This window comes from Vombatus ursinus, unplaced genomic scaffold, assembly GCF_900497805.2.
Source record: "Vombatus ursinus unplaced genomic scaffold, bare-nosed wombat genome assembly UNPS02007612.1, whole genome shotgun sequence".
Lineage (NCBI taxonomy): Eukaryota > Metazoa > Chordata > Mammalia > Diprotodontia > Vombatidae > Vombatus > Vombatus ursinus.
Window position 1 is genome coordinate 10,802,754 of NW_020947390.1, and position 16,142 is coordinate 10,818,895.

General features: G+C 34.5%; 1 protein-coding gene and 1 long non-coding RNA gene across 9 annotated transcripts in view; one reads left to right on the forward strand and one right to left on the reverse strand.

The window, feature by feature from the left end:
• ATM (ATM serine/threonine kinase) overlaps positions 1-16,142 on the forward strand; it is a 123,277-nt gene that overhangs the window by 75,021 nt on the left and 32,114 nt on the right. For 6 of the 7 annotated variants that reach the window (XM_027849493.1, XM_027849492.1, XM_027849491.1 and 3 more), the window contains 10 exons: positions 565-741; positions 1,572-1,749; positions 2,706-2,793; positions 4,700-4,855; positions 7,626-7,734; positions 9,236-9,324; positions 9,482-9,584; positions 10,726-10,874; positions 13,960-14,064; positions 15,133-15,252. In XM_027849493.1, coding sequence (XP_027705294.1) covers positions 565-741; positions 1,572-1,749; positions 2,706-2,793; positions 4,700-4,855; positions 7,626-7,734; positions 9,236-9,324; positions 9,482-9,584; positions 10,726-10,874; positions 13,960-14,064; positions 15,133-15,252 — 1,274 coding nt within the window. The remainder of the gene's footprint in view (positions 1-564; positions 742-1,571; positions 1,750-2,705; positions 2,794-4,699; positions 4,856-7,625; positions 7,735-9,235; positions 9,325-9,481; positions 9,585-10,725; positions 10,875-13,959; positions 14,065-15,132; positions 15,253-16,142) is intronic. The other variant, XM_027849494.1, reaches the window with a different exon arrangement.
• LOC114033876 overlaps positions 1-16,142 on the reverse strand; it is a 39,680-nt gene that overhangs the window by 6,510 nt on the left and 17,028 nt on the right. The window contains exons 2-3 of one of the 2 annotated variants that reach the window (XR_003568047.1): positions 4,685-4,816; positions 440-502 (exon numbers count right to left, since the gene is read on the reverse strand). This is a non-coding gene — a long non-coding RNA (uncharacterized LOC114033876). Of the gene's footprint in view, positions 1-339; positions 503-4,684; positions 4,817-16,142 lie in introns of both variants that reach the window. The other variant, XR_003568046.1, reaches the window with a different exon arrangement.

A 16,142-nucleotide genomic window follows, 5' to 3' on the forward strand; every position in this document is an offset into this window, starting at 1 on the left:
CATAGAATTTTAAAATTGGGAAGAACCTTAGAAATCATCTTGTTAGATCTCTACATGAGGCATGAGTTTTCTCTATAGCATCTTGATAAATAATCATCCAATCAACTTATCACAATGTTCTTTTACTAAAAGAAAAGCTAATATATTGATTGTATAATTTTTAAAATTTCTTTATCCTTAAGCCCTTGCCTTAGTTAAGGAAGGTAAGGAGGTGTATTCTTTTTGATAATTCTGTTGCTCCTTCATGCTTTCCTCATTTTCTCACTGCCCCACCTCCACACCTCAGGCACTTAAGAAATCATTTACAGTTGATAATTTAATTTTAGAACCCACCATTACCATGAATACTTTGCTTTTGCCATTGTGTTTTGTATTTTAGTCGGTCTTTTTAAGGCCCTTGGCAAAGGCAGAATTCTTGTGTAATATTACTTTCACATACATTGTCTCTTTTCATCCTCAGAAAAACCCTGTGAAGGAGAGGAGACTGAGCAGCTCGTGGGACCTGTGAGAAAAGATAGGACACCTCATTATTACTTTCATATGACTTGGACTTTTTCTTTTTAGTTTCTAGAAATTCCTAGAATTGACAAAGAAAAGCCTTTGGAAAGCTTGGATGATCCAAATTTGTGGATTCCTCAGGAAGAAAGCCACGATAGTTGGATCAAGACATTGACTTGTACACTTTTGAACAGTGGGGGCATAAAAAGTGAAATTCTTCTATTACTCAAGCCACTGTGTGAAGTAAGAAGAATACATATCACTTCCAAGATTCTGTTTGGCTTAATCTCTTCCGTCTTTTACTTTAAAAAAAATTTTCTTTATTTTGCATAAATCTTGATTCTCTGTGGTAGTCATAACCTTCCACAAATGTTATACAAATCTTCATACTTGAAGATAATGTTACTGATGAGCATCCTCATCCTTTTGGCATATGTAACATATCTTACTTATGTATCATTATTCTCTTCCTACTTCTTAATTCCCTATAAAAGACATATATTTTTCTCTAGTTTTAGTTTGATGTCATATTCATTCCTACTAGTTTAATTCCATGCTGTTCATATCATACATATCATATAAAGTTTGATATACATTGTAAGTAACCAGTCTTGATAATCTCTGGTTTGCATATTTTTAAAAATTAGGTAAACTATTAAAAACACATATTTTTAATGTTTTGATATCATGGCTCTCTGGATAACTGTTGTAAATATGCAAAATTGACAATTTCACATTTCCCTTTTTGTGCTATACTTCATTTTCTTAGTATTCCAGAGGAAGAGTATGTTTCTTGGAAGACTACATATTCACTTATTAATAAGCAACATTTATTGTGTGACTAGGTACTTATTTGTTTCTTAAATATTAACTGTAATCAGGATACTATAGTTTAGGTAAATCTTAGAGATTTTAAGTTCACCAATTTGTTTGACATAGGTATACTGCACCGGTGCCACTAACATTTGTCATTTTTTTTAAAGTGTAATAAGCCTGTAGAAAGGAATGGAAATGTGAAATTTAACATGTTATTTTTGCCTAAACCTTTGACTGGATGTATTTGTGTATTCTAGGTGAAACCCAGCTTTTGTCAGTATGTGCTTCCATATTTGATGCATGATATTTTGCTCCATGATACAAATGAGTCCTGGCGAAATCTCCTATCTGTGCATATCCAGGGATTTTTTACTAACTGTTCCAGATATTCTTCACAATCCAGCCGATCCACAACTCCTGCAACTTTAGATTCAGGTATTAAAAGCTTCTGAAATGTAAATATTGTTAAATAGAACTAGACTTGCATTTATGTAAAGAGAACCCTTAATTATCCATACTAATGAAGAGGAAGCAATGTCACGGATAATATAGAACATTTGCTCTAAAAGATCAAAACTACAAGTATTTTATTTTCATTTGATTTAATAATGAAAGTTGTTGGGGTTTGGAGGGAACAGGATTTCTTTTTTATATTTTTTTAAAGTTTTTTATATTGTATATTATATTTTATTATATATTATATATTTTATATATGTTTTTTATATTTTTTCTTAAGTTTTTCTTAAATTAATTTAGAAATTACTTTGTGTTCCCTAAATACACCTCAGGTAATCACAAGGTAGACATGAATCATAGAAGTGCGAGATGGCAGGGGAAATCTACTCTAGGGTTAAAAATTGCTTATGTGGCCCAAAGCATGTATAACCAATATGAATGTAAGCAAGAGCTTAGTATTAATGTTTATAAACATCTTTATGCTTTTGATGTATTAAAATAATATATGGATTAAAACATTTTATACATTTTTATACAGTCTTCATTTGTTTGATCATTAATAACTTCATTGATAACCTGGGAATTTTTTTTATCATTTTATGATTCAGTTTAATAGTTTTATGTCTTTGATATGGCTATACAGAGATATCTGCCATAGTATAACATTTCAAACATTAGGTAGCTTCACTTGTACTATATACTTAATATGGATTATTTACTGTTTTGTGATTAGACTTCTGTTGTTTAGAAAAGAATTCTGTAACCCTTTATTCCTTAGCCATTTTTACCCTATTTTTAGAGGAAATGATTAAAAAGTTATATATGAAAATTCATGTGTGTCATAGATAAACTTTAAATTTCTGGGTAGTGCTCTTTGTTTTGATGGGTCAGAAGAAGGTTCATTTCTGCCAAATTTTATATCTTTTTTAACTTAGAATCAGAATTTCTATTTCGAGGATCTTTGGATAAAAAATCCAGGCGAACAATGCTTTCTGTTGTGGACTATATGAGAAGACAAAGAAGGTAATGAATGCAGCATCAGGGCCTTTTTGGATTTTGAAGGTGGAATCATAAAAGATGGAAAAAGCTTTTATCATTTTACCGTGTTAATATGAGTTGCTAACTTAAGATAACTGAGGTATTAGGTGCCTACAGCTGCCACATGCAGTAACTTGCAATAGCTCGTGAAGCCAAATAGGTTGCTATAGTTCTTGGGGAAGTTATGGTAGCCAGAAACTAAATGAAACAATGCCCAGGGCTACCAGAACTCATTAAACCCTGACTTTTTATGTTCTTTATATGTTCCATTTATCAACTTGTGGTTGCACACCTGAACCTTTTTAGAATTAGAGCTGGTCTGAGGGACTTTAGAGATCACCTCGTCCAACTTCCGATCATTTAGATGTAGAAACTAAGGCCCAAAGAGATTGTTGCTTGTCCAGGATCACACAGGTATGAAGTAGCAGAGCTGGAATTAGGACTTTATGAATAGTTCTTCTGTTAGCCAAAAGGCCTACCTTCTCTTATAAGATTAAAGATAATCTCTTAATCTCTGCTTGGCTTTGTATTGATAAGTCTTGTTCTTGTAACTATATCACATTGTTACCACTGTACTGATCTTGTCACTGAATTTGCTCCTCAATTCATATATCCCCAAGTGACCTATGGAAACAGATCAATATGTTTCATTCTTTTCAGAGATATCTTTTGTTGTACAGCTTCAATAAAGGAGGCAGGATAGTATAGTGGGAGAAGCCTAAACATGCCGTTCTGATCTCTACTTCACATCTGTGTGCTTGACCATCTTCAGGAAAATGAGAAAATTGGACTAGGTTATTTGTCAGGTTTCAGTCTACTCCTAAAACTTGGTTTGTGTGATTCTCCGTACCTCCCCATTGGCCTTCCTCTGTGTTTTTAATTTCTGGGAGAGTTGCTGAAGAACTCTGCTGACACATGGCTTCTTTGAGTGGTATAGCCTGGCGTCCTTTTTTATAATGTAATATTGTTTACACCTGTTGTCCTGTGATATGACATTGTAGAGGAAATTCTTATTTCATGGTTTGGTTGTACGTTATGTTAGGTGTTGTGTGATTCCTTCACAGTGTAGGATTGTATGATCTTACTCTGACAAAATCAGTTTTATACTAATGTATTTGTTGTTTTATTAGTAACAATGCTAGGTGAAGATTTTGGAGTAGGAGGAGTCTGAAGGCTTCAGAAGTGATTTGCAGACTTGAAAGTTTTAGAAACATAGCTCTGTGCTGATTTAGAAACATAGCTCTATGTTTAATTGTGAGCATATTAAAGGGCTAGATTCCTTCTCTACCCTTTCTCCCCCTTTCTCCAATCACCATGTTTGTTCTTCATATTTTGATTATTTCCTTTAATTCATTTTTTAATTCCACCTTTTTACAAAAGCAGCTGTAAGCCTTAAAGTGTTATGTGTTTCTAGATTAAACAGTTTATACAGTTAATGTCCCAGAATCTCTCAGGAAACAGGGAAAGAGCAAAATTTTCATTAGTACTAAACTGATTTTAGATTCTTTCTGTTAAAGATATTCAAAGACATAGAACCGACACCAATAAGTTTTTGTATAATGAAATGTAGCTGCATAAATATGTTGATTTAAAGTCTTTTGAAGATTCTTTTTCATTTTATAACAGTAGCTTATTTATGCAAGGTTTTGGAAGCAAAGAATGTTAGAGCTAGATGAGACTTTAGATATTAAATATTTTTAAATATGCTGATTAGTTATATCAATGTATTTTTGTAAAATTATTTGTCTTTAGTCTACCAACAAAGTAGCAGGATAGCTTGACTTTCTAGCTAAGCTCACTATTTGATGTATATCTGTCATTGTAGTATTATGCAAGAACTTTTAAATTAAATTTTAAGAAATGGATTCTGACTCACTTAATTTTTTATCAGACCCTCCTCAGGGACAGTTTTTGATGATGCTTTCTGGCTGGAGTTGAATTATTTGGAGGTTGCCATGGTAGCTCAGTCTTGTGCAGCTCACTTCACAGCATTACTGTATGCAGAAATCTATGCAGACAGGAAAAAATTGGATGATCAGCAGAAAAGGTAATGACTTGAAAGATTTAAATCATCTTTATGGTAAGATAAACTTGCTGGAGTTGGGAAGAGGGGCTTTTAAAAAGAAGACAGTTTAGACATAGACCTTATACAAAGGGAAGTGGGGAATGCTATTTGAAGTATAGAAGAGTTCTGCTGTAATTGAAAGAACTATGTGTACTTGGTAATAAACTCCTACTTTACCAATTAAGAATACTAAGAATCCTAATTGATTATAAACTGCTTGAGGAGGGTGGATAAGCTCTTTGTATCCTTTAATGTGCCTGGCCCAATGATGAGGCTCAGTAAATATTTTTTAAATGAATGAATGATCAAGTCTTTATTTTCAGTTAAGTTTATCACCAAACATTTAACTTACCAATGATAAGTTTTTCTTGATAGATAAGAAATTAACAAAGGTTATTGTTACAGTTCATTATCTCGGTTTATGTTCAAATAACTAAACAAATTGGAGAGAGAAATGCAGTTACTTTCTGCCTTCTATCAGTGTGAGGTGTAATGATTAAATAATGAAAGAGATTACTTTGTGTGCTTGTGGAATTACTCTCATTACTTTACTGATTTTGATTGTGATCACCATTAGTCCTTTATCACCTCTTGGTTAAATTATTGCAACATCCTTTTAATTAGTTTCCTTGCTTCCAGTCTTTCCTTTCTCCACACAGCTGCTGAAATAAGATCTTTAAAGCTCCTCAGCTTACCTTTAAAGCTTTTTGCAATCAAACTCCGACCTGTATTACTTGACTTATTTCATGAAAGCAGCATGATATAGTGAACAGAATGCCAAACTTTGGAATTAAAAGACCTCAGTTCAAAGCTTGCCTCAGGTACTTACCAGTGATATGACCCTGGGCAAGTCATTTAACATTAATATCTCATTTTCCCCATCTGTAAAATTGAAATGTTAATATCTTTGATATTTATCTCACAGATTTATTGTCAAGATCAGATGAGATAATAGCTCCTACAAAATCTTAAAGTGCAATTTTAATGTCAATTATTAATGTATTGCTACACTGTTCAGGCCATATTAACCCATTACTTTAACTTAGCATTCTATGTCATATCTGTGCAATTGCACAGTCTATCTGTCATGCCTGGAATGCACTCACTCATCACCTCTGCTTCCTAAGATTCAACAAGAAGCCACTTCTTAGGAAAAGCTTTTTGTGATACTTTTAGTTGTTAGTATGAGTTTTTTCCCTAAATTATCTTAAATTTGTGTATGTGTATTTATTAAGTAATCTTGAAACTGCTTGAAGGCAGGGCCATTATTGTATCTACAGCACCTAGCCTATGCCATGCACATAGAACTCATTTAATAAGTATTTGTTGAGTTGAGTTTGATAATGGATCAATTTTTTTAAATGGAGCTGAGAAGGTAAATAGTTCAAATCACTGGAAAAAGTATACTATCATTTTCACTATCTCTGTGATCTTTGTGTCATCTTAATTTGATTTCTTTAATCAACTTTAGTTTGAGGGAATGCATTTTCTATGGCACTTTGTAGGATTGATTTTCGGTCCCTTCCCACAAAACAATTCCCATTGAAAGAGAAGATAAAATGGTGAAGTTAGCAGTCTTTTCCACATCATGGTTGCAAATTATTTTTGCTTAAGACAGCCACTATTATATAAACATAGTAAGGCTTTTGTACTCTGGAAAATCAGTTGCCTGGATTCTGATACCTAACAATAGTTATTTTATGTCCTTTTACAAATTATTTATTTTCAAGTCTTAGACAATCCTTCAGACAGGATATGACTAAAACTATCATTTATATAACTATGGTGCGTGATGGACCAGATTTGGAGTTGATATAGTCATTTTTAGTATATAAGCATCCTTAGAGCAATTATGTGGCTCTTATAATACATAGTAAATAAAAAAGTGGTTCTTTCCCAGTTTGAGGGTCAGAAGAAGATACATAATATTTTTGGGTCACCTAGGGGGTGCAGTTAATAAAGCACTGGACCTGGAGTCAGAAGACCTAAATTCAAATCCGGACTTGGACCCATACTAGCTATGTGACCCTGGGCAAGTCACTTAACCTTATTTGCCTCCATTTCCTCATCTGTAAAATGAATTAGACAAGGAAATAGCAAAACACTTCAGTATCTTTGCCAAGAAAACCCTTAATGGGTCCACAAAGTCATTGGATATGACTGAAAAACAAGTAAACAACAAAGAAGATATATTTAGAGATGGAAATGATCTCAGAGGTTATCTAATCCAACCCCCTCCTGTTAGACCTGAGGAATCTAAGCTCCAGGGAGGTTGTTTCTTCCTCAGTAGTAAAGTCCTAGGTAAGTCGCAAAGATAGAATTTGAACCCAGGTTGTCTGGCTCCAAATCCACTGCTTTTCACTTTGCTTTCTTAAAAGTTTGTCATTGCTTTCTAAGTATATATTTAGTTATTTATATTTATATTTATATAAATAGAAATATATTTATCTTTCTAAGTATATATTTAGTATTAATCTACATGTAGTGAAAACATATATAAACTCAAAGTACTGAATTGTCTTTCTTCAAAATAAGAAATAATTGAGTTCTATGATAAATATAAAGGCCTTTAGACATGCCTGCATTTGATATATTTGGGTTAAATTTTGGCTAATTTTAGCAAAATTACATGGCAAATTTGGACAGTTAGTGCCTGCTTTAGTAATCTAATTTTGAGGACAATCAAGGGTTTGTGTTAGTTTTCCACTAGACACAGTGTCCAACAGTTCAAATTGGGTCATCTCTTTTATAGAACTACTTTCTCAGCAAGCAGAAGTCTAACATTTGAAGATGGAAGTCCGTGTACAACTATTTCTAGTTTGAGTGAGAAAAGTAAAGAAGAAACTGGAATAAGTTTACAGGTAAAATAGACTGCCTCCTTTTGGACATTAATAATAATTGTTTAATAGTGATTATTGAGGTTAGGAGCATATAAATAAATATATACATCTATTTGTATGTACATAATGTTATTTGAAAACCAAAATTTTTACTGTATTTAACCCGAGTACAGGCTTTTAAATATATCAGAATTTGCAAATTAAAAATAAAGCAAGAGGGAGTTTTTTTACATTGGCATAGTGGCATAGTAAGCAAATACAATACAGATTGATTAATTCAAATTCTCCTAATGAGAACTTTCACATAATTAGTGACTGGGAAGAAATTTGGCTTTGAATTTTTTTTTTAAATGACAATATCTGTATTACTTTGGTAGACCTGTAATCTGATCAATATGAGTATTGCCTTCAGTGATGGCAGTTTACAACCATACCTGCCTGTCCTCTTATAAATATCCCTGGTAGGTTCACTTGATGTTCTGGAGGTTTTCCTAGAAATTTCTTGACATTAAATGGATCCCAATAGAGTGAGGTGTCCATTCAGTATTCCTCAAAATCATTTTGAAATCATCCCTTTTTTTTTTCAGTCATACATTTGCCAAATGAAATAAGACTTAATAATTGAAATAGGATTTAAGGTGACCCTTTGAACTTAAAGTTAAAATTGTTTTTAAGCTATTTCAAGCATATTAGTAGTACCCACTTACAGATACTATTTCATAACAATTCTCATTTAGTCAAATAACTTTCTAACGATTGTGAAACATTTTGTTGTTATCTTTCTAAAAATAATGTGTCTTTGAAATTAATGTAACTTGCTTCAGTACTTCTAGGACCTATGATTTCATAAGGGTGCATACTATTTCCACTAGTGCAGAACAGAAGCCCTCACTCATCAGCTTAATAGATTTAGGGGGCAAGGGGAGAGAATAAACGTTTGATTTAATGGCTTAGGGAATACCTGGTGAGGAAACTCTCTCTGCCAGTGTAGATCAGCATCTGCTCTGCAACTTTCAGTCTTAGAGAGTTACCTGGAGTGCTCCAGAAGTTGAAATGATTTGCCCAAGGTGACATAGCCAGTAGGTTTTAGAGGTGAGACGTGAGCTGTGTCTTCTTGACTGCTAGGGAAGCTCTCTGTCTACCCCATTGCCACTCAACTACTTCACCTTAGCAGAGAGTCTTTCTGAATCACTGTGGCTAGTAAGGCCTGGATATATGCATATATTTATCTGGGCTGGGCCTCAGGTAGGAGGTAGTTCTTTGACTCCCAAGACTGAGCAGAAATATACCACATTTCTACTACCTATGACTTTATGGAATACATACTTAAATATAATTTTATTCACTTTATTTGTAAAATATAAAACTACAGATTTGGGAAGGGGGGGAGGAGGTTGTACCTTCCTCATTATTTTATAGTTTTTTTTTTCCTTTTTTTATTGTATAATTTCAAAGACAACACTAAAATTCATAAAATTGTATTTCTTTTCTCTCATTCTCTTTTGTTATTCTGATATTTTAGGATCTTCTTATGGAAATTTATAGAAGTATTGGAGAACCTGATAGTCTTTATGGCTGTGGTGGAGGGAAAATGTTACAACCCCTTGTTAGGCAAGTTACTTCGTATGCTTTAAAAATTAATTCCTTTCTATCTAATGGTATAACTCCCTCATTTCTTTGGTAAATGATCATATTTTATATCTCTTCTGTGAAACTGTAAAGAACCAGTAGGCATTTGAAAACTCAAAACTTTCTTTTTCTGTCACAGGATAAGAACATATGAACATGAAGCAATGTGGGCGAAAGCACTCGTGACCTATGACCTTGAGACAGCTCTTTCCCCAGCTACACGCCAGGCAGGAATAATAGAGGTACATTTCTTCTTCTTTCACAGAGTATTCACCATACGTTGTCCTACTCTTGCTTTAATGTTTAAGTAGGATGTTTAGAGACATAAACTTAAATTAAGGAGGTATTTTGTATTGTGATTGGTGGTGAGAATTGCAATTATTTATTATTGTTACATTAAGTGATGTCTTAGAGTGGTTTTCTCCAACATTTCTGTCACTGGCTAATATGCTAAAGCAAATCTAAACTTTGAGCAGAAATCAGAACTTTGTCTAATATTTGAACCTTTGAGTTAGAGTACAATATAGATAGTCCATGACTTTGAATCAAAATTCCTATTCTGTGGGTGCTGGAATCTTGATGAATGATACTCCTGAAATCCTATTTTCACCACTAATTTTATTAATTTACTTTAGTAGATTAAAAACTACAGTACAGAAGAGTAATCTGCCTACCATTTTACTTCAGAAATCTCTCTTATATTGTAAAAAAGAAAATAATTGAAGTTTTTTGAGATCTTGCATGTTCAGAAATGGAAGAAACTATGAGGCGTTTAAAGAGTTTGATCTGACCTGTGTGCCACTAAAATTGTTTTTATGAGAGAATACATTCTGAAGGCCAAACGTTCAACTCATAATACAAACTTTTAGATCATGTCCTTTTCATAAGTTGAGGACTTTCAGCATATATTTTCATTGTAAAGCATATTAAAAGATATTTAATTTGGGAATAATAACATGTATTATATGAAAACAGTCAATATTTTTATATTTTTAATACTCATAGTTTGGTTTCTTCAGTACTCCAAAAGATCCTTGATTTCATCAATGTGGATACTCTTTTCACTGATGCAGATTTCACTCTCTTTATACCTCAGCAAAGTATTAGTGAGTTGGCTATAGTGGTGACCAACTTTTTGGTGATGAGCTTTTCCCAGATTTAGTGACCTTGTCCTCAGGTGACAAATACCTAGTTTATGTTTAGGATTGAACTCAAAGCTTCTTTGGCTTAGGGTAGGATCTACCTGCCAGAGTTTATCCTTTACTAGCATATCCTCAGAAGACTGAGTGTCAGCTCCACTTCAAGATAAAGCATTGGACTTAGTAAAGAAGTCTTACTTAAAATCTTTGTTTATGCTTTATGTTAATTTTCATTCTTGATCAGGCCTTGCAGAATTTTGGTCTCTGCCACACTCTTTCCACTTACTTAAAAGGGTTGGATCATGCACACTCAGAGTGGTGCGCTGAGCAGCAGGAGCTTTGCTACCAAGCAGCATGGAGGAACATGCAGTGGGACTATTGCCCTTCTTACAGGTAAAAAAAAAAAAAGACATTCTCTTCTTCCTTGCCATCCCCAGATACATGTGAGACATTAATGTCATACTCTCTTAAAGGTATAGCAAGGAATTTCTATTTCTTAAAAGCTGTAAGATGCTAGCATACCTGGACATACACAAAAGTATGTTAAGAATCTAACAAACTGAGGGAATTTTGGGAAGATGGTGGCATAAGTCAGGAAACTACCTGGTTTTCCCACATTTCCCCATAAATACCTTAAAATAATGCCTCAAAATAAATTTTAGAGTGGCAGAAATAATCAAAAGTTGGGTAAAGCAGTCATCAAGCCTAAGACAACTTGGGAGGATATTAGAAAAATCTGACCTCCCTATATGGCGTTCTAGCCCAATTGAAGTCTAGACACCTCAGAGTAAATACTGCTGAGTCAACAAATAGCAAGCCCCGGTGGCAGCTATGTAGGAGGCAGCCTTGGCTCCTGGAGCTTTCACTGCATAGACAATGTGGGTGTTGGGAGCTAATGGGGGAGGGCGGGGTGCCTTCACCTGGTGCTGGAAGCAGGGTTCATGCTGACTAACCACACAGGTTCTTGGGCTGTGGCTGCTAGCCAGGAGTGAGCACATGCCAGCAAGTATAGTTGCAGAGAGGTAGGGTCCCTGCTGGTTGTAGTCATTTGCGGAAGAGTAGAGTCCTTGGTTTCAGTTCTGGGGCAGAGGGGTGAGCTGATGCTTACAGCTGCCTGAGGGACAACTGGAAGTAAGAATGTTTGTGGTGGCAGCAGTTCATAGCTCAGGGGCAAAGAGGAGTGCTTGAGGTCATTTATAGACCAAGGCATGAATGCACGGAGCCAGAAACCACATCTGGCTTTGGATTACAGAACTTTGGAAGAACCAAGAAGTCAAAATACCCCCGAATAAACTTCAGAAAACAACAGCAAGAAAAATCTGAGATATTCTCCATACCCTGGGAGCAGAGTCCAACTCTAACATAAAGTTAAGAGCCAAGAAATAGGGTCTTTTAAAAAAGAGTAAACAACAGAGAAAGAGCCCAACCATAGAAAGCTACTATGGTGATAGAGAAGATCAAGGTTCAAAATCAGAAGAATACAAAACAGCTTCTTGTAAAGCTTCGAAGAAAAATGTCAGATGGTCACAAACTCCAAAAAAGAGTTCCTGGAAGAGCTTAAAAAAAGACTTTAAAAATCAAATAAAAGAGGTTGAGGAAAAATTGGGAAGAGAAATAAGAGTAATGCAAGAAAATTGTGAAAAGAAAGTCAAGCAGTTGGAAAAAGAAATCCAAAAACTTGCTGAAAAAATAACTTCTAGGAGAGATAATGTAAGAATTGTTGGACTACCTGGAAATTATGACCAAAAAAAAAGAGTCTAGGTACTGTACTTCAAGAAATTATTAAGGAAAATTGCCCTGAAATTGTAGAACTAGAAGGTAAAATAGAAATTGAAAAAATCCATTGATCACTGCCTGAAAGAGCTGCCCAAATGAAAACTCACAGGAACATTACAGCTAAGTTTAAAAGGCCTCTGGTCAAAGACAAAATGTGACAAGCAACTAAAAAGAGACAACTTCAATACTGTAGAGCTATGATGAAGATAACACAAGATTTAGCATCTTCCACATTAAAAGACCAAAGGTCGTGGAATATTCTGAAGAGCAAAGGAGCTGAAGTTTTCAATCAAGAATAACTTACCTGTCAAATCTGAGTATAATCCTGTAAGGAAGAAATGGATATTTAATGAGCTAAAGGACTTTCAGGTATTTTTGAGGAAAAGAACAAAATTGAACAGAAAATTTGACTTATAAAAATCAAGAGAAACATAATAAGGTAAACCTGAGTGACTAATTGTAAGGGATTTAATAAGATTAAAATGTTTATTTACTTCATATATGAGAACATGTTTTTTGTAACTATTAAGAATGTTATTATCTACTACTTCTAGGTCTATATCCCAAAGAAATCATAAAGATGGGGAAAGGACCCACATGTACAAAAAGTATTTAGAACTCAAAATCTTATGAAAGTGAATGTTGAAAACTAAAAATTAATGAATTAATTTAAAGAAAAGAATGATATTACTAGGGTAGTTTGAAAGAGACAGACAAATAGATAGATAGATAGATAAATGGATGGATGGATGGAAGGAAGCCTTGGGGTTGAGTTGGTTATGATGGTGATGAGGATGGGATCTGGACCCCAGAAAGGAAAAACCCTGGACTTTTCCACTTTCCTGGACAATCCCATCAACTGGCCTTTCATTGTGGCTGCACCCAATCTCCCAATTCTGTTACCCTTGATCTAGTTTAGCCCTCTATTGTCTTACCCTATGGCCCCAGGCCACTTCCCACCCTTAATCCTATCTAGGCTCCTTTCTCCCTTAACCACTTCCTCCAGGTCCCTGGAGGTCTATTACCTCATAGACTACTTGACCACTCCTAGATCCCTCCCATAGTCTTTCTGTATATAAGGTCCATCTTATTTCCATTAAGATGAATTCTTTTAGGCAGAACCTGCGTGTTGTGATTTTGGGGTCACAGCACCCCTAACTCCTAAATCCCTAAACCTTGAGGAATTCAACCCAAGCCTTCTTTCATCTAAAGACAAGGTTTATTAGAACATCTGTGATATTGGGCAGACTCTTAAGGAGTCTGAACATTAGTGAGCTATTGGCTAGATTATAAGAATCTGAGCCCATGGCTAGATTTTAAGAATCTGAGCATCTTAATTAATGTTGTTCATTAATTATGTCTTAATGTGTTGGATTAGATGACCTCTAACATCCCTTCCAGACCTAGATCTAGCAGACAAAGATTATTAATGTTTAATTTTCAAAATATTCCATGACAAAGTCATAATGCCCAAAGTGCTGAGGTTATGACTTTTTTTCTGCTTGAATAATCCAACACAATTCATCCTGGTACTCTTTACCAAAATTTCTAGAAATTAGATGAAAAATGTAGGACAATTGATCTCAGCTCATCTCAAAAGATTTAAAAAACATATTATTTTGTCTCTAAGTTACTGATGAAGATAGCAGGAATGCCTATTTTAAAATTAAATTTGTGGTTTTATCATTCAATGATCTCAAAGAAAAGGAACAGAAGGACCTGGCTACCATGAGTCATTGTACAATGCCCTGCAGTCTTTAAGAGACAAAGAATTCTCTGCATTCTATGAGACCCTCAAATATGCCAGGTATGGAAGAAAGAAAATGCTTTTTAAAAAAAATACACATTAGTGTATATATGTGTGTGTGTGTGTGTGTGTGTGTGTATCTGTATATGGTGCTCTAATCTGCTGATCAGTCAACAATTTACGAAGCTTCTACTACGTTCCAGATATTCTCCTAGGCACTGGGAATACAAATATGAACTATGAAACAGTCCCTCATCATAAGGACTATATTTTCTATCACAGGAGACTATGTGTGTGTGTGTGTGTGTGTGTGTATACACACAAATAATCACAAAGTAGTTAAATGCCAGTTAGAAAGGGAGAGAACTAGCATTTGTGCAGTTCAGGGAAGTATTCACATGGAAAATAGCACCTGAAATTTGGCTTGAAGGAAGTGAGGGATTCTGTGAAAATTTTATGAAGGGAACTTATTTCAGAAATGGAGGATTGGCCAATACAAAGCAATGAGACAGTTGTTGGAATTAATGAGTTAATAGTTAATGTTAGGTGCTGCAGTAGAGAAGAGTACCTGGCCTGGAGTCATCTGGGTCTGAGTTCAAATTCAGCCTCAGACACTTACTAGCGGTGTGACCCTGGGCAAGTCACTTAATCCCTATTTGCCTCAGTTCCTCATCTGTTGGGGAAAAACAGTGGAGAAGGAAATGGCAAGCCATTCCAGTATCTTTGCCAAGAAAATTCCATGGACAGAGGCCTTTGGGTCACATAGAATTGGACACAACTGAATGACTGAACAACAACAAAGAGTTAATGAGCTACAGCTTAGAATTCTAGGTAACTGTAAAAATGCAGATGGTTGAAATGACTAAAAATTAAGCAGAGTAAAAAGCTACAGTTTAACTGCATATACTTTATCATAAATGTATTTGTATGTCTTCATTGTGTATAATTTTTCTTTATTCCCAGTATTAATTAATTGTCTCAACACATATAATGTTATGATTTTATTGCAGTGATAGTTCATCTAGGCATGCTCAAAGGCTGTTATAGCAGATCTTTAAGAGTCAGTTTGAATTTTGGTTACCTAATCCACCTTCTTTATTCTTAAATTTCTCTTTCTCTTGTCTCTAGAGTGAAAGAGGTGGAAGAATTATGCAAAGGCAACCTTGAATCTGTATATTCACTCTACCCTACTCTTAGCAGATTACAAGCTATTGGAGAATTGGAAAATATAGGACAGCTTTTCTCCAGGTATGTCTGTGATTAATTTATTTGTTTTTAAACTTTCCAAGTATAATAAACCTCATAATATCCTACTTCTGTCAGTGATTTTGAACAAATATAAACTACACACAGGTTTATACCACTTCTTTAATCAGATAACCAGACGCTCCAGGATATTTTCCAGATTGATATTGCATATTATTTGATTATATTTTTCCACGTAAAATTCATGTTTTAACCTCAATTAATCATGTGGATTAAGTTTCATTTACTTACTACTATGTGACCTTGGGTAATTCATATAGCCTCACTGGGCCTCAGTTTCCTCGACTGTGAAAATAAGAGATTGGAATAGGTCGTATCTGAGATTATTTTTAACTTCTAGAACTATAATCCTATATATTTTTTTTCAAAACAGCTCTAATTGAGAAGAAAATTTCATGTGACCCCCTCCTACTCCAACACCTTTTCTGTTTAGCATCCTTTGAAAATAATATTTTAAATCTATAAGACATTTTAGTTTACAGTATACTTTTATATATATTATGTTAGTTAATCTTCATAACAACCCCTTGAGAAAGGCAAGGAGTATCTTGCATAGTATAATGGGAAAATTACTATATTCATTCTCAGGGTACCTAGGTAATAATAGTTCCATTTCTACCTCTTACTATTTAGCCTTGAATAACTTAACCTCTCTGTTCACCTGTAAAATGAGGAGATTGGACCAGAGTCCAGCTACAAAATACTGTAATAGAGTACTTTGCAAAATTCAAAATATTCTGTGAATGTGAGCTGTTATTAGAGATAAGAAGACATGAAGTCAGGTAGCTGATGCGTGGTGATACTAGGACTAGAAACCAGACACAGTGCTTCTCGTACTATATTGTGCTGTTTGTCTGGTGAATGAGTTTGGT